The sequence below is a fragment of the Mobula hypostoma genome, chromosome 5 (assembly GCF_963921235.1).
Source record: "Mobula hypostoma chromosome 5, sMobHyp1.1, whole genome shotgun sequence".
Taxonomy (NCBI): Eukaryota; Metazoa; Chordata; class Chondrichthyes; order Myliobatiformes; family Myliobatidae; genus Mobula; species Mobula hypostoma.
The window spans coordinates 138,148,884-138,171,475 of NC_086101.1; the positions used below are offsets into that span (position 1 = coordinate 138,148,884).

Genomic DNA, 22,592 nt, shown 5'->3' on the forward strand with positions numbered 1-22,592 from the left:
CTGGCTGATCACCCTCCCACTTCAGAATGTCATGCAAGCAATCAGAGACATCTTTGACCCTGGCATCCGGGAGGCAACAAACCATCTTGGATTCTCTGTCACGACCACAGAACCTCCTATTTGTACCTCTAACTATCAAGTCCCCTATCACTACTGCTCTCCTCTTTTTCCACCTTCCCTTCTGCACTGCAGACCCAGACTCAGTGCCAGAGATCTGGCTGCTGCAGCATGTCCCAGGTAAGTCATCCCCCCCCAATGGTATCCAATGCAGTATACTTGTTGAGGGGAATGGCCACAGGGGAACCCTGCTCTGCCTGCCCTTTCCCCTTCCCTTGCCTGACAGTGACCCAATTTCCTGTGCTCTGCTCCTTTGGCGTAACTACCTCCCTGTAACTACTATCTATAATCTCCTCATTCTCCCGAACGATCCGGAGTTCATCCAGCGCCTGCTCCAGTTCCCTAACGTGGTTTGTTAGGAGCTGCAGCTGGATACACTTCTTGCAGGTGTCATTGTCAGGGACAGCGGAGGGCTCCCTGACTTCCCACATCCTGCAAAAGGAGCATTCCAACATCCTGCCTGGCATTCTCTCTACTCTAAACAAACTGGACAAAAAACTTACCGGAACCAACCCTGGCCTCTTCCTGTTCTGGCCGAAGCCTGTTGAGCCAAAGCCGTCCCACTCTGCTCCCTCTCACTCTGCTGCCCGCTGTATATGCTGGTCTGTTTTCAAACCTTGACGCACTACGTCACATGCCTGCGCAGTGCAGACCCTTCTCCCCGAGCAGTGTTTATATAAAAAAAGACTTTTTGTACCCGATTTCTTCACTCCCTTCTTCTCAGCTGCTTGCTTCGACTGAAACAAGAACCATTGAAAATTCCTCTTTTTAAACCTTTAGGGAATCCTGCACAAGGACTCCCAAGTCCCATTGCACCTCAATTTTTTTTGTATTTTCTCTCCATTTTGAAAATAGTCAACCCTTTCATTTCTTCTACCAAAGTGCGTGACCATACACTTCCAGACACTGTATTCCACATGCCATTTCATTGCCTATTCTCCCCCCTAATCTGTTTAAATCCTTCTGTAGCTTCTCTACTTCATCAAAACTATTTTGCAACAAAGCCATCAATTCCATCATCCAAATCATTGACATATAATGTAAAAAGAATCAGTCCCAACACAGACCGCTGTGGAACACCATTAGTCACCAGCAGTCAGCCAGAAAAAGCTCCCTTTATTCCCATTCTTTGCCTCCTGCCAATCAGCCACTGCTTTATCCATCCTAAAACCATTCCTGTAATGCCATGGGTTCATAGCTTGTTAAACAGGCTCATGTGTAGCACATTGTCGAAGGCCTTCTGAAAATCCAAGTACAGAACATCAACTGATTCTCCTTTGTCTATCCTGCTTGTTATTTCTTCAAGGAATTCCAACAGATTTGTCAGGCAAGATTTTCCCTTGAGAAAATCATGCAGATTACAGCCTATTTTATCATGTACCTCCATGTACCCTGAGACCTCATGCTTAATAATCGACTCCAGCACCTTCCCAATCACTGAGGTCAGACTAACTGGCCCATAGTTTCCTTTCTTCTGCCTCCCTCCCTTCTTGAAGAGTAGAGTGACATTTGCAATTTTCAGGACCATTCCATAATCTAGTGATTCTTGAAAGGTCGCCACTAATGCTTCCACAAAACTTCAGTCACCTCTTTTAGAACTCTGGGGTGTACACCATCTGGTCCAGCTGAATTATGCACTTTCAGACTTTTCAGCTTCTCAAGAACCTTCCCTCTGGTGATGGTAACTTCACACAATTCATGACCCCTGACACCTGGAACTTCCACCACACTGCTAGTTTCTTTCACCATGAAGACTGATGCAAAATACTTATTCAGTTCATCCGCTATTTCATTGTCCCCCAGTACCACATCTCCAGCATTGTTTTGCAGCAGTCTGATATGCACTCCTCCCTCTCTTTTACACTTTATGTAACTAAAGAAACTTTTGGTATCCTCTTTAATATTATTGGCTAGCTTACTTTCATATTTCATCTTTGCCTTCCTAATGACTTTTTTTAGTTGCCTTCTGTTGGTTTTTAAAAGCTTCCCAACCTTCTAACTTCCCACTAATCTTTGGTATATTATATGCCCTCTCTTTAGCTTTTATGGTGGCTTTGACTTCTCTTGTTAGCCACGGTTGTGTCATCTTTCCTTTAGAATACTTCTTCCTCTTTGGGATGTATATATCCTATGATTTCCAAATTACTTCCAGAAATTCCAGCCATTGCTGCTCTGCCATCATCCCTGCCAGTGTTCTTTTCCAATCAATTCTGTCCAACTCCTCTCACATGCCTTTGTAATTCCCTTTACTCCATTGTAATACTGATACATCTGACTTTAGCTTCTCCTCAAATTTCAGGATGTATTTGATCATATTATGATCACCTACCCTTTGGGGTTCTTTTCCTTAAGGTCTCTAATCAATTCTGGTTCATCACACAACACCCAATCCAGAATAGCTGATCCTGTAGTGGGCTAAACCACAAGCTGCTCTTAAAAAGCCATGTAGGCACTCCAGAAATTCCCTCTCTTGGGATCCAGCAATAACCTGATTTTCCCAATCTACTTGCATACTGAAGTACCCATAGGCTATAGTAACATTACCCTTTTGGCATGCATTTTCTATCTCCTGTTGTAAGTTGGAGGCCACATCCTTACTACTGTTTGGGGATCTGTGTACAACTCCCATTAGGGTGGTTTTATCCTTGTAGTTCCTTAGCTCTATCCACAATGATTCAACACCTTCCGGACCCATGTCACCTCTTTCTAATGATTTGATTTCATCTTCTATGAACAGGGCCACCCCCTCTGCCTGCCTGTCTATCTTTTCGATACAATGTGTATCCTTGGACATTAAGCTCGCAGCTTTAATAATTCTGCCATGATTCAGTGACTCTTGCATTGAAATATAGGCAGCTCATGACGCTAGTTGCACCATGCTCAACTTTTTGACTCCTAACTTTTCCTGAGGTCTTACCAACATCTGGCTCCACAACCTCTCCACTAACTGTTTTGGTACTCTGGTTCCCATCCCCCTGCATCTCTAGTTTAAACCCCAGCATTAACAAACTTTCCTGCTGGGATATTAGTCCCATCCAGTTCAGGTGCAAGCCCTCCCTTCTGTACAGGTCCCACCTTCCCTGGAAGGGAGCCTAATGATCCAAAAATCTTATGCCCTCCCTCCTACCCCAACTCCTTAGCCGCATAATAAACTGTATAATCTTCCAAGTTCTAGCCTCACTAGCGCATGGCACAGGTGGTAATCCTGAGGTCACAACCCTGGAGATCCTGGCCCCGAACTTAGCACCTAGCTCCCTGAACTCCCTATGCAGAACCTCGACACTCGTCCTACCCATGTCATTGGTCCTATGTGGACCACAACTTCTGGCTATTCACCCTCCCACTTAAGAGCGCTGAGGACTCAATTCGAGATATCTGGCCCCTGACAGCCAGAAGGCAACACACCATCCTGGGAATCATGTTCTTGCCCACAGAACCTCTTGTCCGTTCCCTCAACTAACAAATCCCCTATCACCACAGTGTGCCTCTTCTCCGCCCCCCCCTTCCCTTCTGAGTCACAGAGGCAGACTCAGTGCCAGAGACCCGACTTTCCTCTGTAAGGTCATTCCCCCCACCCCCCACTGACAGTGTGCAAAGTGGTATATGTGTTGGGGGATAGCCACAGGGGTACTCTGCATTGGCTCCTTTCCCCTTCCTAAATGTCACCCAGTTTCCCATATCCTGCACCTTGGGCATAACTTCCTCTCTATATGTCTTATCTATCACCCCTAGCTGTCAGGGACACTAGAGGTGTCCCTGCCTTCCCACATCCTGCAAAAGGAGCATTTCACTATCCTTCCTGGCATCTCTACTGTCCTAACTGAGCAGATATAAAGAAGAGAAGGAAAAAATACTTGAGCTTTTCTTTCCTTTGCTTTCTCTGCGAAGCACCTCTTCTCTGAAGCCTCGGAAGAGCTGAAGCCTTAAAATCACCACTCTATGTCCACTCAGACGATGGATGTTGCGACAATGGCCGCTGCGATTGCCCCTGCCTTCCTTTCATTTGCTCTTACTAATCAATCCCAAATGCCATCGCTGGTCAAAGCTCTATTAAGCTGCTGCGACCCACTCCTGCCTTTTATCCCTGGGCAGTGGACCAAATTGAAGTTCCTTCCTCTCCAAACGTCTATTATATGAATGTATGAGATAAGAGGGAATAAGAAGGCTGATGTGAGATTGACTTAATGGCAGAGAATGTTTACTCAGCATTAATATTAATACAGACTTTGGGCATATAACATAGATATTGCATGGTTTAGAATGAAGCAGTCTGGAATAAATACAGCTTTTTGATATTGGCTGGGTTAAGAGTAGAATAAAAATTATTGACAAGGTATGCTGAGAGGCATTCCTTGGGAACCTTTACTAGAATTTTGGCTTTTTAACCACATAGCAATCTGTGATGATATAGCAGGTCTCAAGCCTCTTCATCAATCACAAAGCTTGACATCATGCCACGTGAGATCTTGAGATCCATGAACAAAGCGGGAAGTTGTTAAAGAGGGCAAAAATAGAGAGGTTTTGAGAGGGAATTCCCTAAATGATAGTGTTTAGAGCCAAAGACAGAGTCACGAGTGATGAAACATTTAAATTTGGTGGCAATTGTGGCCAAAATTATAACATTTCAGATACTTGTTTGGACTATGGGAGGAAATTAGAGCTGGACAAGGAGGGATTTGAAACTTAATGAAACTGAAGCATAATAAAGTGAATACTGATCTGACAAGAGATTGGAAAATAATGAGGCATTAAATTAAAAGTAAGCTATGATAATTAAGAGTGAAATGAGCAAGCAACTTTCATACATTGGCAGCAGAATTTTCTTCCACTAAGGTCACTCAGTATGAAATTTAAGTTGATTGAAAAAAAAATTTTTGTCTTTCTTCATTCTTGAAGTGTGGGTATTGCAACTAAGGCTAATTTGGGAGTAACGTCAAAGTTGCCTTTGTAAGTTACTGCAGTCCATTTTACAGATGTTGCATAATACACCTATGGTCATCTGAATGAATGTTCAAGGTCACTAATCAATTTGGTATTTTGATTTAAATTAACATCAAGCTTCTTGAGTGCTCTTAGCAGTTCACTGATTTTGACAGTGGTGGGTAATATCATTTAGATGGTGGAAATGTGGTGCTCTCCTTAGCATACCTTGATTTGAACCTACTCATAGCTATGGTGTTTTGTGACTATGGCAGTTAAATTTTTTTAGAATTATTGTGCATCAAAAGAAGATTTCTGCTCAGCTGCTTGAGTCTGCTTTGTCTTGAGCAAAGATTCAGATAGTCTCACTACATGACTCCTTTTACCAAATCTCTGCAATTTTTCTCCTTTAATTACTTATTCAATTCCCTTTTGAATACTACAATTAAATTTGTTTCCACTCTCGAAGGCTGTGGATTCCGAATACCACTTACTGCATAAAATTGTTTTCCTTGCTGTTTCTGTTCTTTTGCCCATCATCTTAAACAATACTATCTGGTTATATCTTTGGAAATAATCTCCCTTTATTTCTGCTTGGGACAGTCACCATAATGTGAAAGAATTGTTCATTATGACAAAAAGTGATGTATCTAAAATGAGAGTCCTAATTAAGCAAGGAAAGCTGACAAGGTTGAGGAATGAGTTGTCGTGATAGACTGAGGAGTTTCATGGAAAGACACAACAGTGGATAAACAGCAGTTAATATTTAAGGAATGAAGTTAGGAACCAAAACAATTATCCATTCCTTCCAGATCCAAGGAGAAAAGCAACCCAACAGTGGCTAATAAAAGTGATCAAGGGTAGTTTGAAAACCAAAGAGGAACCATATAAATTTGCCAAAAATGATCAAGCCAGATGGTACACCAAATCTGACCTGGCTCCAAGGTGAACTTAAACATTTAGGAGTTCCTTCAGTCAGTCCTTGACATTTCTCACAATGTGGCTATGGATACTTGGGTCTTGTGTTTAGCTGCTTTAAGTTATTTAACCCAATGTTGGACAAGTATTAGTTTACCAACATAACAAGTACCTTCATCAGGTGTGGAGGCTGTGAAGGAATCTTGATAACTGTCTTGTTAATCCCCAAAAAATTTCTAAAATTCACAGTTGCATTATAGTGTGACATATTGAGTCAAGAGTTTTGTTTAAGAACTTGAAGTAGTAAGGGAATACTTTAGGTACAGGGATGTTGTCGGGTGAGTAATATATTTATGCCACTATGATGCAATTTTTAACGAAGTTGCCTTCACTTTGTGCTTGGTGACTTCTATATAAAAAAAATCTCTGCCTGGAAATGCCTCAATTTTATAATCGCCCAAGTGTTTAAATAATTCTATGGCATTCAACTTCCGATCTCTGAATCCTCCATCAGTTCTTTAAGCTTCCATGGTCTCCATGCTGCTCCAATACTTGTGAGCATTTCTATTTTTCATTAGTTAAATATTGGTATCATGTGACTAGCTACCTTTGTTGTAAACTCTGGAATTTTTTTTCTGTAAACCCCTCTTTCACTTAACTTCTGGTCTTTTAACACCTTGTGGAGCTCAGTCTCAGACCATGTCCAATGATCTCTTTATGGAGCATATTAGATATCCTTCTATTTTAAAGGTGCTTTATGGATGCAAGATTTTGTGTTTTTCTGCCTTTTAATTTATAATCCAAGTAAATAGCTGTAAAGCCAATGGTTATAGAGCCGAGAGGAATCTGCAACTATATATGAAAATGTATTTTTAAAAATAACTTGTTTTACAGGCAAAAAATAAAGAAGTCATGATGTACTGGTTACAACATTTGCAGCAGAAACGCTGGGAACACGACAAGCAGAATCACCTTTCTGAAGCTGATCTCCCCACTCCAGAACAATCTTCTGACCCCCCACCACCATTCAAAATAGTAGGTATGTCCAATGATATCACACTGGCAGGTTTGAAAGCTTAACTGAAAACATTTTTTTTATTCCACAACAAGTGTGCTCACGCTTAACTTCCTGGCAGAGCACACCATATATTGTTCACACTTTCCACACAGTTCTTAATAAATTAAATCTGCATCAGTGTTAAACAGTGTAATCCCTCTCAACTGTTCAGTTTCTCTCCCCGAGAATGCTGTTTAAAATCTACTAGTTATCAAGCTGCACACAGAAAATGCTGGATGAACTTAACAAGTCAGGTTGCATCTATGGAAATGAATAAACAGTCAATGTTTCGGACTGAGACCCTTCATAACCTCTTGGTTAACAACTGGCTTTAAGGTGTAATATAATATTACACCTTATCAAGGACATCGAGGAGCAGATAGGGAGACAGATTCTGGAAAGGTGTAATAACAACAGGATTGTCGTGGTGGGAGATTTTAATTTCCCAAATATTGATTGGCATGTCCATAGAGTGAGAGGTTTAGATGGGGTGGAGTTTGTTAGGTGTGTTCAAGAAGGTTTCTTGACGCAATATGTAGATAAGCCTACAAGAGGAGAGGCTGTACTTGATCTGGTATTGGGAAATGAACCTCGTCAGGGTTCAGGTCTACCAGTGGGAGAGCATTTTGGAGATAATGATCATAATTGTATCTCCTTCACCATAGCATTGGAGAGGGAGAGGAACAGACAAGTTAGGAAAACGTTTAATTGGTGTAGGGGTAAATATGAGGCTATCAGGCAGGAACTTGAAAGCATAAATTGGAAACGGATGTTCTCAGGGAAATGTATGGAAGAAATGTGGCAAATGTTCAGGGGATATTTGTGTGGAGTCCTGCATAGGTACGTTCCAATGAGACAGGGAAAGGATGGTAGGGTACAGGAACCGTGGTGTACAAAGGCCGTTGTAAATTTACTCAAGAAGAAAAGAAGAGCTTACGAAAGGTCCAAAAAGCTAGGTAATGATAGAGAGCTAAAAGATTTTAAGGCTAGCAGGAAGGAGCTCAAGAAAGGAATTAGGAGAGCCAGAAGGGGCCATGAAAAGGCCTTGGTGGACAGGATTAAGGAAAACCCCAAGGCATTCTACAAGTATGTGAAGAGCAAGAGGATAAGAAATGAGAGAATAGGACCAATCAAGTGTGACAGTGGAAAAGTGTGTATGGAACCGGAGGAGATAGCAGAGATACTTAATGAATACTTTGCTTCAGTATTTACGATGGAAAAAGATCTTGGTTATTGTAGGGATGACTTACAGCAGACTGAAAAGCTTGAACATGTAGATATTAAGGAAGAGGATGTGCTGGAGCTTTTGGAAAGCATCAAGTTGGATAGGTAACCGGGACTGGATGAGATGTAGCCCAGGCTACTATGGGAAGCGAGGGAGGAGATTACTGAGCCTCTAGCAATGATCTTTGCATCATCAATGGGGGCAGGAGAGGTTCTGGAGGATTGGAGAATTGCAGATGTTGTTCTATTATTCAAGAAAGGGAATAGAGATAGCCCAGGAAATTATAGACCAGCGAGTCTTACTTCAATGGTTGGTAAGTTGATGGAGAAGATCCTGAGAGGCAGGATTTATGAACATTTCGAAAGGCGTATGGTTAGAAATAGTCAGCATGGCTTTGTGAAAGGCAGGTCATGCCTTACGAGCCTGACTGAATTTTTTGAGGATGTGATTAAACACATTGATGATGGTAGAGCAGTAGGTGTAGTGTATATGGATTTCAGCAAGGCATTTGATGAGGTACCCCATACAAGGCTTATTGAGAAAGTAAGGAGGCATGAGATCCAAGGGGACATTGCTTTGTGGATCCAGAACTGGCTTGCCCACAGAAGGCAAAGGGTGGTTGTAGATGGGTCATATTCTGCATGGAGGTTGGTTACCAGTGGTGTGCCTCAGGGATTTGTTCTGGGACCCCTACTCTTCGTGATTTTTATGAGTGACCTGGATGAAGAAGTAGAGGGATGGGTTAGTAAATTTGCTGATGACAATAGGTGCAGGAGTATGCCATTCGGCCCTTTGAGCCAGCACTGCCATTCACTGTGATCATGGCTGATCATCCACAATCAGTACCCCGTTCCTGCCTTCTTCCCATATCCCTTGACTCCGCTATCATTAAGAGCTCCATCTAACTCTTTCTTGAAAGCATCCAGAGAATTGGCCTCCACTGCCTTCTGAGGCAGAGCATTCCACAGATCCACAATTCTCTGGGTGAAAAAGTTTTTCCTCAACTCCGTTCTAAATGGCCCACCACTTATTCTCAAATTGTGGCCTCTGGTTCTGGACTCCTCCAACATCGGGAACATGTTTCCTGCCTCTCGTGTGTCCAATCCCTTAATAATCTTATATGTTTCAATCAGATCCCCTCTCATCCTTCTAAATTCCAGTGTATACAAGCCCAGTCACTCCAATCTTTCAACATATGACAGTCCCGCCATCCCGGGAATTAATCTTGTTAACCTCCGCTGTGCTCCCTCAATAGCAAGAACGTCCTTTCTCAAATTTGGAGACCAAAACTGTACACAATACTCCAGGCGTGGTCTCACCAGGGCCCCGTACAACTGCAGAAGGACCTCTTTGCTCCTATACTCAACTCCCCTTGTTATGAAGGCCAACATGTCACTAGCTTTCTTCACTGCCTGCTGTACCTGTATGCTTACTTTCAGTGACTGGTGAACAAGGACACCAAGATCTCATTGTACTTCCCCTTTTCCTAACTTGACACCATTCAAGTAGTAATCTGCCTTTCTGTTCTTGCCACCAAAAAGGATAACCTCACATTTATCCACATTAAACTGCATCTGCCATGCATCTGCCCACTCACCCAACCTGTCCAAGTCATCCTGCATTATCTCAACATCCTCCGCACATTTCACACTGCCACCCAGCTTTGTGTCATCTGCAAATTTGCTAACGTTACTTTTAATCTCTTCATCTAAATCATTAATGTATATTGTAAATAGCTGCGGTCCCAGCACCGAGCCTCGCAGTACCCCACTAGTCACCGCCTGCCATTCTGAAAAGGACCCATTAATCCCTCCTCTTTGTTTCCTGTCTGCCAACCAATTTTCTATCCATGTCAGTACCCTACCCCCAATACCATGTGCTCTAATTTTGACCACTAATCTCCTATGTGGGACCTTATCAAAGGCTTTCTGAAAGTCCAGGTACACTACATCCACTGGCTGTCCCTTGTCCACTTTCATAGTTACATCCTCAAAAAATTCCAGAAGATTAGTCAAGCATGGTTTCCCCTTCGTAAATCCATGCTGACTTGGACTGATCCTGTTACTGCTATCCAAATGTGCCGCTATTTCATCCTTTATAATTGACTCCAGCATCTTCCCCACCACCGATGTCAGGCTAACTGGTCTATAATTCCCCTTTTCTCTCTCCCTCCTTTCTTAAAAAGTGGGATAACATTAGCTACTCTCCAGTCCTCAGGAACTGATCCTGAATCTATAGAATATTGGAAAATAATTACCAGTGCGTCCATGATTTCTAGAGCCACCTCCTTAAGTACCCTGGGATGCAGACCATCAGGCCCTGGGGATTTATCAGTCTTCAGTCCCATCAGTCTATCCAACACCATTTTCTGCCTAATGTGAATCTCCTTCAGTTCCTCCGTTACCTTAGGTCCTCTGGCCACTATTACATCTGGGAGATTGTTTGTGTCTTCCCTAGTGAAGACAGATCCAAAGTACTTGTTCGACTCGTCTGCCATTTCCTTGTTCCCCATAATAAATTCACCTGTTTCTGCCTTCAAGGGCCCAACTTTGATCTTAACTAATTTTTTCCTCTTCACATACCTAAAGAAGCTTTTACTATCCTCCTTTATATTCTTGGCCAGCTTGCCTTCGTACCTTATCTTTTCTCCCCATATTGCCTTTTTAGTTATCCTCTGTTGCTCTTTAAAAGTTTCCTGATCCTCTGGCTTCCTGCTCATCTTTCCTATGTTATACTTCTTCTCTTTTATTTTTTTACTATCCTTGACTTCCCTTGTCAGCCACAGTCGCCCCTTATTCCCCTTAGAATCTTTCTTCCTCTTTGGAATGAACTGATCCTGCACCTTCTGTATTATTCCCAGAAATACCTGCCATTGTTCCACTGTCATCCCTGCTAGGGTATCTTTCCAGTCAACTTTGGCCAGCTCCTTCCTCATGGCTCCATAGTCCCCTTTGTTCAACTGCAATACTGACATTTCCGATTTTCCCTTCTCCCTCTCAAATTGTAGTTTAAAACTTCAAAGATTGGAGGTGTTGTGGATAATGTGGAGGGCTGTCAGAGGTTACAGCGGGACATTGATAGGATGCAAAAATAGGCTGAGAAATGGCAGATGGAGTTCAACCCAGGTAAGTATGAGGTGGTTCATTTTGGTAGGTCAAATATGATGACAGAATATAGTATTAATGGTAAGACTCTTAGCAGTGTGTAGGATCCAAGGGATTTGGGGTCCGAGTTCATAGGACACTCAAAGCTGCTACTCAGGTTGACGCTGTGGTTAAGAAGGCGTATGGTGCATTGGCCTTCATCAATCGTGGCAACAGGAGGCTTGGGTGGTAATTGGAGGGCTGCCTGAGGTATACAAATTTGAGGGATGAAAGGAACATAGGTAAAGGGGAGCTGAGGAGGAAATTCTTCACACAGCATTGGAATCTGGAGTTGCCAGAGTCAGAACCTCTCATGGCATTCAAAAAGTTCTGAGATGAACACTTCATTTGCAATACTGTAGAAAGCTTTGGGTTAAATGCTGGAAACAGGATTAGTATAGAATGGTATTTCAGAATCAGAATCAGGTTTAATATCACTGATGTACATCGTGAAATTTGTAAACTTAACGACAGCAGTACAATGCAATACATGATGTAGAAAAAATAGATTATTTACAGTAAGTATATACATATATATTAAATAGTTTCAGAGCCATATTAGGTACCCCCTTGGGTCCTGCGGCCTTGAGAGGGTTTGCTTGCTCGCTTTAGGTTGCATCTGGAAATTCCAGTTGGCAGACAATTCCCCTCCACGCCACTCTGACATATTGGGAAATGATGTACTCGGCAGGTTACAGCAGTGGTTTGCCTTTGCCTACTGCCGGCTGAGCTTAAAGAGGTCACCACCTCTTGCAGTGGATGACCAGGACGTCTAAGTGCCTTGTCGTGCTCTTAGCGCTCCACCAACGCCTGCTGGCCTGCCTTATTGACCATTGGACCATTAATCAGTCTCCTCCGCTCAGTCTGCCAGGGCCAGGCTTCACACGCTGGGACAGGCAGATCCCCTACCTCATCGAGGGTCGAAGACCTGTTAGCTACCCTCATCTGATTTGGCCCGTCTGCCGAGATGGTTTATCGGGGTGTGGCCGCTGTGTGCGCTACAGCTACTTGGAGCCACAGGTGAGAGCTGAGTGCCAGGTGGGGTCCAAAGGTGGATGAGCTGTGCTGAAAAGGGCATGGCAAGCCCCCCCACCACAGGTGCTACCTCTCCCTAGACACCCCATACACCCCTGAGAGGGTTCACCTTCCTGATATTCAGCCGGACATCAGCCTCTGAGTCAGAGATCACAGGGTCATCGGGTGCAGCAGGTATTTGACGAACAAATTGGGCCAAAGGCCCCGTTTCCATGCTGTGGGACTCTATAACATAAATAATGCTGGGGTAGTGGGCTGGATGACACTTGCCTTCAGGTGGCCATTCCCAGGCAGCTGCTGAATACCTCTGCTCCCTCTTCAGCTTGCCTGTGATTTTTCACACCTGTCCCTTGAAAAGTGAAAGTTAGGGTTAAACTGATCAGATGCCGGAGCATCTGAGCTCCTGCTCCACTGCGGGGTCTGTCACTCAGTCCGATGGCATAGATCGTGTATGCTGAAGATTAGTGTGGTTGGGTGAACATTATAGATCGTGTATGCTGAAGATGAGTGTGGTTGGATGAATATTATAGATCGTGTATGCTGAAGATTAGTGTGGTTGGGCGAATATTATAGATCATGTATGCTGAGGATTAGTGTGGTTGGGTGAATATTATAGATCGTGTATGCTGAAGATGAGTGTGGTTGGGTGAATATTATAGATTGTGTATGCTGAAGATCAATGTGGTTGGGTGAATATTATAGATCGTGTATGCTGAAGATGAGTGTGGTTGGGTGAATATTATAGATTGTGTATGCTGAAGATTAGTGTGGTTGGTTGAATATTATAGATTGTGTTTGCTGAAGATGAGTGTGGTTGGGTGAATATTATAGATTGTGTTTGCTGAAGATTAGTGTGGTTGGGTAAATATTATAGATCGTGTATGCTGAAGATCAATGTGGTTGGGTGAATATTATAGATCGTGTTTGCTGAAGATTAGTGTGGTTGGGTGAATATTATACTTTTCGAGAACAACGTGGCTGGACCATGTTTGCTGAAGGATAAGTATTGACCAGAACATTAGGGAGACCTCCCATATACATTTATAAAGTACCACCTAAGGAGTCTTTTATGTCCACTGGGGTCTTGATTTAATTTCTAACCTGAAATACTGTACTCTCCTGCACTATTTAGATCTCTGACATGGTACTTGAACCCACAGTTTTGTAATTCAGAGGTGAGCTATCCACGGAGTATAACCAGTGGAAACTATTATCACATTACTTTGAAAATATTGTTATAAATGTGGTATCCAGCTTGTGCACAGGCTCCGACAAATGTACAGATCAGGTTTGTTGCAGAAAGAATGCGAGCAAGCAAAATTCCCTGCTCTTTAAACAGTGTGCTATTATCTACACATGAGAAAGTCTACAGATACTGGAAATCCACACAAAACGCTGGAGGAACCCAGAAGGTCGGGGAGCATCTATGGAAACAAATAAACAGTCGCCGTTTCAGCCCAATACCCTTCTTGAGGACTTAGAAGGAAGGAGCGAGATGCCAAAATAAAAAGGTGGAGTTGGGGGAGGTCAGGAGGCTAGCTGGAAGATGGTGGGTAGAGCCAAGTGGGTGGGAAAGGTCAAGGGATAGAGAAGAGGAATCTGACAGAAGAGGAGGGTGGACCATAGGAGATGGAGCAACTATCCCATTGGCTCCATCTACTCACAAAAAACCCAGTCAGCTGCCTTAGGATTCACAAAGCAAAGTGAAAGTAAACCATCCTCTATCCTAAGAGATTGATCAAAAATAATCTTCCAAGAAATGCATTCAAGATCACTAACAGTCATTTCCAAAACAAAATCTTTCCAGCTAATTGTCAATGATCTTTGTCCTTTACCAACCTTGCAGCCGGTGGAAGTATTTTAGTCCTTTTCAATGAATTAAATAATATTCAATAGTGTGGCTGATAGAGCCCACACCCACACCTCCTCCCTAACCCCTCCCCCTACACGTCTAGTTTTATCCCACCTTCCCCGACAGAATAGGGATAGAGTTCCTGGAAAAGAAAGCAGGGAGTGTTGTGTGTGTTGTCAGTATCTATTGTCTGTCTGAAAAAGCAAATGTCTCGGGCAACCAAATACTCAGAGGCGTCCATGTAAATTCCACATTGTTTTGAGGTCATAGTATAGTCATAGAATTAAAATTAAAGTATTAGCAAAGCTGATGACAGTAGTTACGTACCCCATAACGGGTTAAAGAACCAGCAGAAATGGAACACACCTGGAGTCTGTTTTTGCTGTTTACTAACACTGTTTTTATTAGTAACTACTCAATACAGTAATATAAAACCAGATAAATCAAACAGGTTAGCAGAATTTATGCATATATATAATGTATGTGTGTGTGTAAATACAGAACCCAAACTTCTTCAAACTTAGGTGGTAATTGATATGGTGTTACAATGGTATGTTTTTAAAAAAAGAGTTCAGTTCAGATGCACAGATTGGTTAATGCGAGATGTTTGTAATCCAAAGGCAAATGTTGTGAGAAGGCAATTACGTTGATATTCCACAGATTCCACGACAGCAATACAAAATAACAATAGTAGTAGGTTTTATCTCCAAAGTTGTTCCACTCCGCACACGAAATATCACCGACAATGATTTTCAATGAATATCCTTTCAACACAAGTGGTACCGCACTCGAAATTCAGATACGGGTCATCTCAAAATGGTGGCCACAGGATACTCCAACAGAATCCATGTATGGATTATCACCAACAGTAGCTTATCACAAAGGGGACTCTCTTCAAGGGAACCACCACCCAGGCAAGGGTCGACAGACCGGTAGATTCCACAAGGTTACCTCAAACACACAATGTGATAGCCACTTATCCAGTTCCACAACATACGAAATAACTCCAACAGTGATTTGCCACAGGGGTACCTTTCTTCAGTGAACTACCACACCCAAACAAGGGTAACACACAAGTGGTATTCACAAAGGTTTTCCACTCACCAAAGAACCCATTCCTGTGGATTAACTAAGTGACAATCACACTTTCATAGTCAAATGGAAACAAACTCACCCTCACGGGCTACTTAGAGAGAGAGTCCAAACAATGATCTCTTTGTCACTAGGTTTTTTCTGTTTCAGACCTATCTCTCCTCTCTTCTCTTCCTGCAGACTTGTTCGAGTTGCAGAAAACTTGTGAGAGTCATTTATCAATACTCAGCATCGATTTCAACTCACCCCTTTTGGGCTACTGAAAGTTTAAACCAGCGACCGACTCACTGGTGTCTTCCATTGACCAAATCCACCTTGACTCTGTGTGTGTGTGTGTGTGTGTGTGTGTGTGTCCTTGTATATTCAAAACAAACTGCAGAGAAACCATAACATCGATTGTCCATCAAATAATTCCATCCCCCTTCTCTCTCACCCCCCTTCTCTCTCACCCCCCCTCTCTCACCCCCCCTCTCACCCCCCTTCTCTCTCACCCCTCCTCTCTCACCCCTTCTCTCTCCCCCTTCTCTCTCACTCCCCCTTCTCTCTCACCCCCCTCACCCCCTTCTCTCTCTCTACCCCCTTCTCTCTCTCTCCCCCCCACAACCAGTGCTTTCTTTCACTCATAATAACGAGATGAGTGTTCAATGCTGTTTTCAAATTCAACGTCCAAAAGTCAGTCTCATTCTCCTGATCATTTTAAAGTGACAGTCCACAGAAAATATGAACCCTAGGGATACATAACACAGTCCAGAAAAAGAAATGTGCAGGAAGAATGTTTTTTATGCTTGGAAAATTAGCATTGGATCATTCATAGATGTTAAAGGTCTTTGCAAAATCTCATGTTCTTAGGGTGTGTTGAGAGGAAATGTTCTTTGATATCATCGTGTGATGTTCATAAGGGTGAAGTGATATTCTTGCCTACTGCATACATCTTTGTAATTGCTTAGACTTACAGATCCAGGTTCTACTGGTCTTCTGATTTCCAGTATTGTTCGAACTAATTTTAGCCCATCTTGAGTAAAAACATTCAAAGGTGAGTAGCATTTGAAATGGGAAAATGTGTTTATTGTAAGGGAGAATAGAGGGGCAATACTAAAAGGTCAGCTCTACCATAGCTATGCTGTAAGATTCAATAATAAACCGAAAAGGAAAATGGAGAGAAGGACTAGAGAAGTTTTTGATGTCTTTTCTCCTGGGGTGTACTTGCGGTAAAGCCTATTCTTCAATTCTTGAAGTCTCCAACACAACCCTAAAGTCTGTACCATCTCAGCTTAGTGGAGGAAGTATTATTTTCTTGTTTATTTAGTTTAGCTTGCAAAAATTTAAAGATGTTATACAAAGAGTTTTCCAGTTGAATTCACCTCTTTCTTAGTCAGTAGGGCGATTCTACTATGTGACCTCCTACATGGTCTCTTTACGGATATTTCTGTGTCCCAGTTCATTGCAGTCTCGTCTTAGTGGCGGAGTTGCAAAAGTGGCAACAAGTTCCACAAACTACATTGTTTTGTTTTCAAACCTTGTTGCTTCAGAGGTAAATCTGATTATAGTAGTGCAAAGTAATATTTTACATTTGGATAGTGAGAGCAGACGGGATCTACACCAGTGCAGCATGCCCTCTGTACCGTGTTGTATTGTCAGCCTAGACTTTGTGTGGAAATCTCTGATGTGAAACTTGATCTGCAGACTTTCAGGGGAGAGCGTTCCCAAACATGCCTTTGCAGACAATACTTACTCACGACTCACAGTTGCATTGGAAACAACTAGCTTGTTTTAACATGCAGGCATTTCAATAGCCTTGGATACCGCTTGATATCAGTATAAATATTGGCGAGATTGTTAATTGATTGTGAAAGGAATAGTGAGTCAGAATACTGTAAGCCACACCTTAACCTGAATGACTTTTGCAGTCTCTCAACTCAGAGGTAGTCATCGCAATAAGAAATTATGACTTCTTATCACTTTTTGAATTGTTGAGTTGGATGCTTGTTCATCTGGAATTAGTTTAAAGTAAATTTATTATCAAAGTGGCATGCATGTTAGCATATTCATTTTCTTGCGGGCATTCACAGTAAATCCAACAAACACAATAGAATCAAAATAAGGCCATACCCATCAGGACGAACAAACAACCAATGTGCAAAAGGCAACAAACTGCAAATGCAAAATAATAATAAATAAATAGACAATAAATATTCAGTCTCTGCCTCTTAACATATACTGCATGCTTTCTTTCACTCATAATAATGAGATGAGTGTTCAATGCTGTTTTCAAATTCAAGGTCTCATGCTATTCATTCGAAGTAGGCTGCCGTGGGTTTATTGCGTTCACTTTCCAGAAGTGGTTGCGTGACCTTGGCTTCACTAGAAGAGAGATCAAGTCAACCAGCAGGGCTGTAGCTGAGGCAGCAGAGAAAGGATCAGCATGGGTGTGGACCAAGTATGTCCAGAGGGGCAGATAGTCAGACAGTGTATACATATCTTGCAAACCCTTCAGTAGTTGCATAGTCTGCTCTTCGGGTGTCTATCTGTTGGATGGAAGTGACCAACAACTCTGATAGAGGCAGATGCCAAGTTTTTTTCTAAGCTCACCAGTGGGAGGTGATGCTTTAGCACTGCTGGACCACCACCTCGAGGGAGTCTTGATCATAAGGGGGCCGAAACTCCTGAAGGCAGGTGGCAGATCAACTGATGATCCCACTGGTGATAGCACAGGACAGTTAACATCTTAGTCCATGTGTATTTTGTAACTCTATGAGATATTTGTCACTGATTTAAAAAAAAACTTGGAAGGTTAGCTAATAAAATATAACTTTGACTTGAATAGCATTCCTGGATGTTCCAGTGTTTGTCACAGCTAACTGAAGTACTTTTGTGAAATGTAACTGCTGCTGCTGGGTGAAGTGACACAAGCACCAATGAGACAATCCATTTTTAACGATGTTGCTTTGGGGCTGAATGTTGGCCCAGAAAGTTACAAGGATTATCCTATAGTGCTTCAAAACAGTGCTCTGAGATTTTTATGGCAGGCTGTGAGAGTGAAGGAGGTGACACTAATTTAACATCAATATTCTTGTGCTTCTTCTCTGTCAGTACTGATGTGTCTGAAGTGGGATTCAGCACACTAATTTCTGATAAGGTCATTGTTCGTTTCAAAACTTGCAGGTTGAGCCAGTAGTAAAAAAGGCAAATGCAATGTTGGTATTGACATTGAGAGGACTAGAATATCAACGCAAGGATATGATGCTGAGACTTTATAAGGTGCTGGTCAGACCACATTTGGAATATTATGAGCGGTTTTGTGCCCCATATATATGTAAGCTAGGATGTGCTGACACTGAAGAGGATCCAGAGGAGGTTTAGTAGAATAAACCCAGGGATAAAAAGGCTAGCATAGAAGTATTAAAAACTTCTATAGAAGTTAGGTGGAGTGTATACTGACAGGTTGCATCACAGCCTTGTATGGCAGCATCAATGCCCTTGAATGGAAAAGCCTATAAAAAGAAGTGGATACAGCCCGGAGCACATCTACAAGGAGTGGTGTCACAGGAAAGCAGCATCCATCGTCAAGGACCCCCACCATCTGGGTCATGTTCTCATCTTGCTGCTGCTACCAGGTAGGAGGCACAGGAACGTCAGGACTCATACCACCAGATTCAGGAGCAGTTATTATCCCTTAATCATCAGACTCCTAAACCAGAGGGAATAACCACTCAAACTCACTTGCCCCCATCACTGAACCATTCCCACAACCCATGGACTCGCTTTCAAGGGCTCTTCATCGCGTGTTCTCGATATTTGTTACTTATTCATTGATCTATTTTTGTATTTGCTGAGTTTATTGTATGTTGCACGAGGATTGTTTGTCTGTCTTGCGTACAGTTTTTCATTGTGTCAGTGGCCACAAGAAAATGAAAATCAGGGTAGTGTATGGTGACATACAGTATATGTACTTCGATAATAAATTTACTTTGAGCTTTGATTTAGTGGCTCTGGGCCTGTATTTTCTGGAGTTTTGAAGAATTGGTGGGGGGGGGTGGTCTCATTGAAACCTACTGAATATTGAAAGGCATAGACAGAGGATGTCTTCAATGGTGTGAGAGTCTAGGACTAGAGGACACAGCCTCAGAGTAAAAGGACAGCCCTTTAAAGCGGATTAGTAAGGGTGTCAAAGTTTACAAGAAGGCAGGAGGGTGGGATTGAGAGGAAATAATAAATCAGCCCTGATTGAATGGCCTATTTTTGCTTCAAGTCTTACTGAATTAAAATATCCACAATACTTAAATAAAAAATATTTTTTAAGGGAATGCTGATCCCTATCTTAAAATCTTCTCAGCCTTTTACATGCTTCCCTGTAAGCTTACTTTTAAGTGGGTCATGCAAATGTTTCTGAAATGCCAGCCCACAGGCTCCAACCTTTCTATGCTGAGTTCCACCTGCTTCTGAAGCTTGTTTCTTTCCTACAATTTCTCTTGGCCCTTTCTAATGTGTGGCTAACATGAGAGGACACAGTTTTAAGGTGCTTGGAAGTAGGTACAGAGGAGATGTCAGGGGTAAGTTTTTTATGTGGTGTGTGCGTGGAATGGGCTGCCGGTGATGGTGGTGGAGTCGAATACAATAGGGTCTTTTAAGAGACTGCTGGATGAGTACATGGAGTTTAGAAAAATAGAGGGCTATGAGTAACCCTAGGTAATTTCTAAAGTAAATACATGTTCGGCACAGTATTGTGGGCTGAAGAGTCTGCATTGTGTTGTGTTGTAGGTTTTCTATGTTTCTGTCTTCAGTATAAAACACTAGCTTTATTTTAAAGATACATCAGATTATTCACAAGTGCTTTTAAGGTCTCCTTTCAGTTCCCCATATGGCTATTCTTGCTTAATCTGCTGTCACTCTGAATTCTTTTGGTATGTACTTATTGAACTGCCCACCTCACAAACAGCAGCGCTTTATTTGGAAAATCAGTGAAAGTGTTTAAATTATCTACTCATTTCTTTCTTCCTCATCCTGTAGTGTGTATGCCTGTTGTATTGTTGAATTGGCCTCCTAGACTCTCAGGACTGAAAGTCCTCGCCTAAACAGTTCTTTGATACTTTCTTCAAAATCTCCTTCATTAGCTAAACTTTGGATCATCTGACTACAGTCCCCTTCCTTGGCTGGCTTCCTTGATTTAGCTCCGTAATGCTTATGAAGTGTCTGGGGACTTTTTGTCGCATGATGGGTGTCTGCAGCATTTCCTCGTGCTATTTTTGTGTCTTTTCATCCTTAAACAGCAGCAGCTGGATTGCCACAACTGGTAAAGCCAACTGTACAGGAGATTTAACTTGGTAGGAAGTCCCAAGGTGTGAGTGTATGTATTTGCAAATAAAACGAAGTGAGGCGTTTTACGTTTGAAGAAACTTGTAACACTTTTTGTTGAGCTCCAAAGCCTAAACATAAAAGGGATCTAAAATTCCTTATGTAACAACGTCATCACGTCAGACCTGCCTCTGAAGTGAAACCCAACTCAATGTTGGTGGTTGTGAATTATGTACATTTCTCCTAATTACGTTACCCTACATGGCATCCCCCACCCCCCAACCCCCCAAGCATTCAGTAAAACCAGCATCGTGAGCCTGTCTGGAGCTTGCACTAGCCGCCCAGCTGGGGTCCTGTGTTCTATGGGTGGTGTTCCTGGCTCGCCCAGAGGTGCGTTGATACACTCATGGTCATGTAGTGACACCAGGGGCATGGCAGCGGATTACTCCAAATCTTGGTGGGCCGGTTTAAACATAGGAAACATAGAAAATAGGTGCAGGAGTAGGCCATTCAGCCCTTGGAGCCTGCACCACCATTCAGTACGATCATGGCTGATAATCCAACTCAGAACCCTGTACCAGCCTTCCCTCCATACCCCCTGATCCCTTTAGCCACAAGGGCCATATCTAACTCCCTCTTAAATATAGCCAATGAACTGGCCTCAACTGTTTCCTGTGGCAGAGAATTCCACAGATTCACCACTCTCTGTGTGAAGAAGTTTTTCCTAATCTCAGTCCTAAAAGGCTTCCCCTTTATCCTCAAACTGTGGCCCCTCGTCCTGGACTTCCCCAACATCGGGAACAATCTTCCTGCATCTAGCCTGTCCAATCCCTTTAGGATCTTATACGTTTCAATCAGATCCCCCCTCAATCTTCTAAATTCCAACGAGTATAACCCTAGTCGATCCAGTTTTTCATCATATGGGGGTTGCCGTGTAGGGTAACGTAATTAGGAGAAACGTACATAATTCACAACCACCAACATTGAGTTGGGTTTCGCTGCAAAGGCGGGTCTGACGTGATGACATTGTTACATAAGGAATTTTAGATCCCTTATGTTTAAGACAATCTACCAAAATACGTTCAGGTTTACTCCTCTTATCTATGATGGAAGTCTTTTCTCCCCATTCCAAAATGCAGAACAGACCATCGTAAGGGGACGTTGGTGTGTGTCTTGGCGGACATAAACAAACAAAGTGGAATGTAGGCCAACGGAAACCCAAGAGTGCGGTATGCCATGATGGAGGTAGGAATAGATGAAAAGGAATTGAATTTACAGTACTGGGGAAGGTGAAATGTTTTTGAGAAGCCAACCAGGTGGTTGTGGCATCAGGAATGAAATCACCTGGCACTTGTAATGGCTATCCACATTCCAACTCAGCCGCGGATGACTGCAGGTCCTCTTTTGGTGTTGTTCTGAGCCCCAGCAGGACCCATGGGAGACAATCATGCCAATACTTGTCGGTCAGGGAAGCCCTCAGAGCAGCCTTTAAGGAGTGGTGAAACCGCTTGCATAGGCCATTAGACTGCAGGTGATAGGACATGGTGTGATGTAGCCTAAAGCCGAGGTTCTAGGCCAACACAGCCCAGAGGTCTGATATCAATTGGGACCATGGTCTGAGGAAGTATCAGATGGGGTGCAACACTGAGCAACCCAGGTGCTGATGAACACCCAAGCCACATCTACGGCCATTGTCGATGCTGGAGGGACAACCCCTGGCCACCTGATGGTATGGTCCACCATGGTGAGAAGGTGCATGAAACCATGGGAGAGGGGAAGAGGACCAACAAAATCCACATTGACATGGTCAAACCATCATCCAGGGACCTCGAGATGCCAATGGCGCCTAAAGATGATGGTTAATTTTTGCCGACTTGACACTCCACACAGGCTGCAGTCCAATCACGCATGTCCTTTCTAAGACTGTGCCAAACAAACTTT

At 42.8% G+C, this 22,592-nt stretch overlaps 1 protein-coding gene across 2 annotated transcripts in view; it reads left to right on the forward strand.

Moving 5' to 3' along the window:
• The window catches only part of tbc1d2 (TBC1 domain family, member 2), a 78,356-nt gene that overhangs the window by 17,489 nt on the left and 38,275 nt on the right, over positions 1-22,592 (forward strand). For both annotated transcript variants that reach the window (XM_063049016.1, XM_063049017.1), the window contains one exon: positions 6,850-6,994. In XM_063049016.1, coding sequence (XP_062905086.1) covers positions 6,850-6,994 — 145 coding nt within the window. The remainder of the gene's footprint in view (positions 1-6,849; positions 6,995-22,592) is intronic.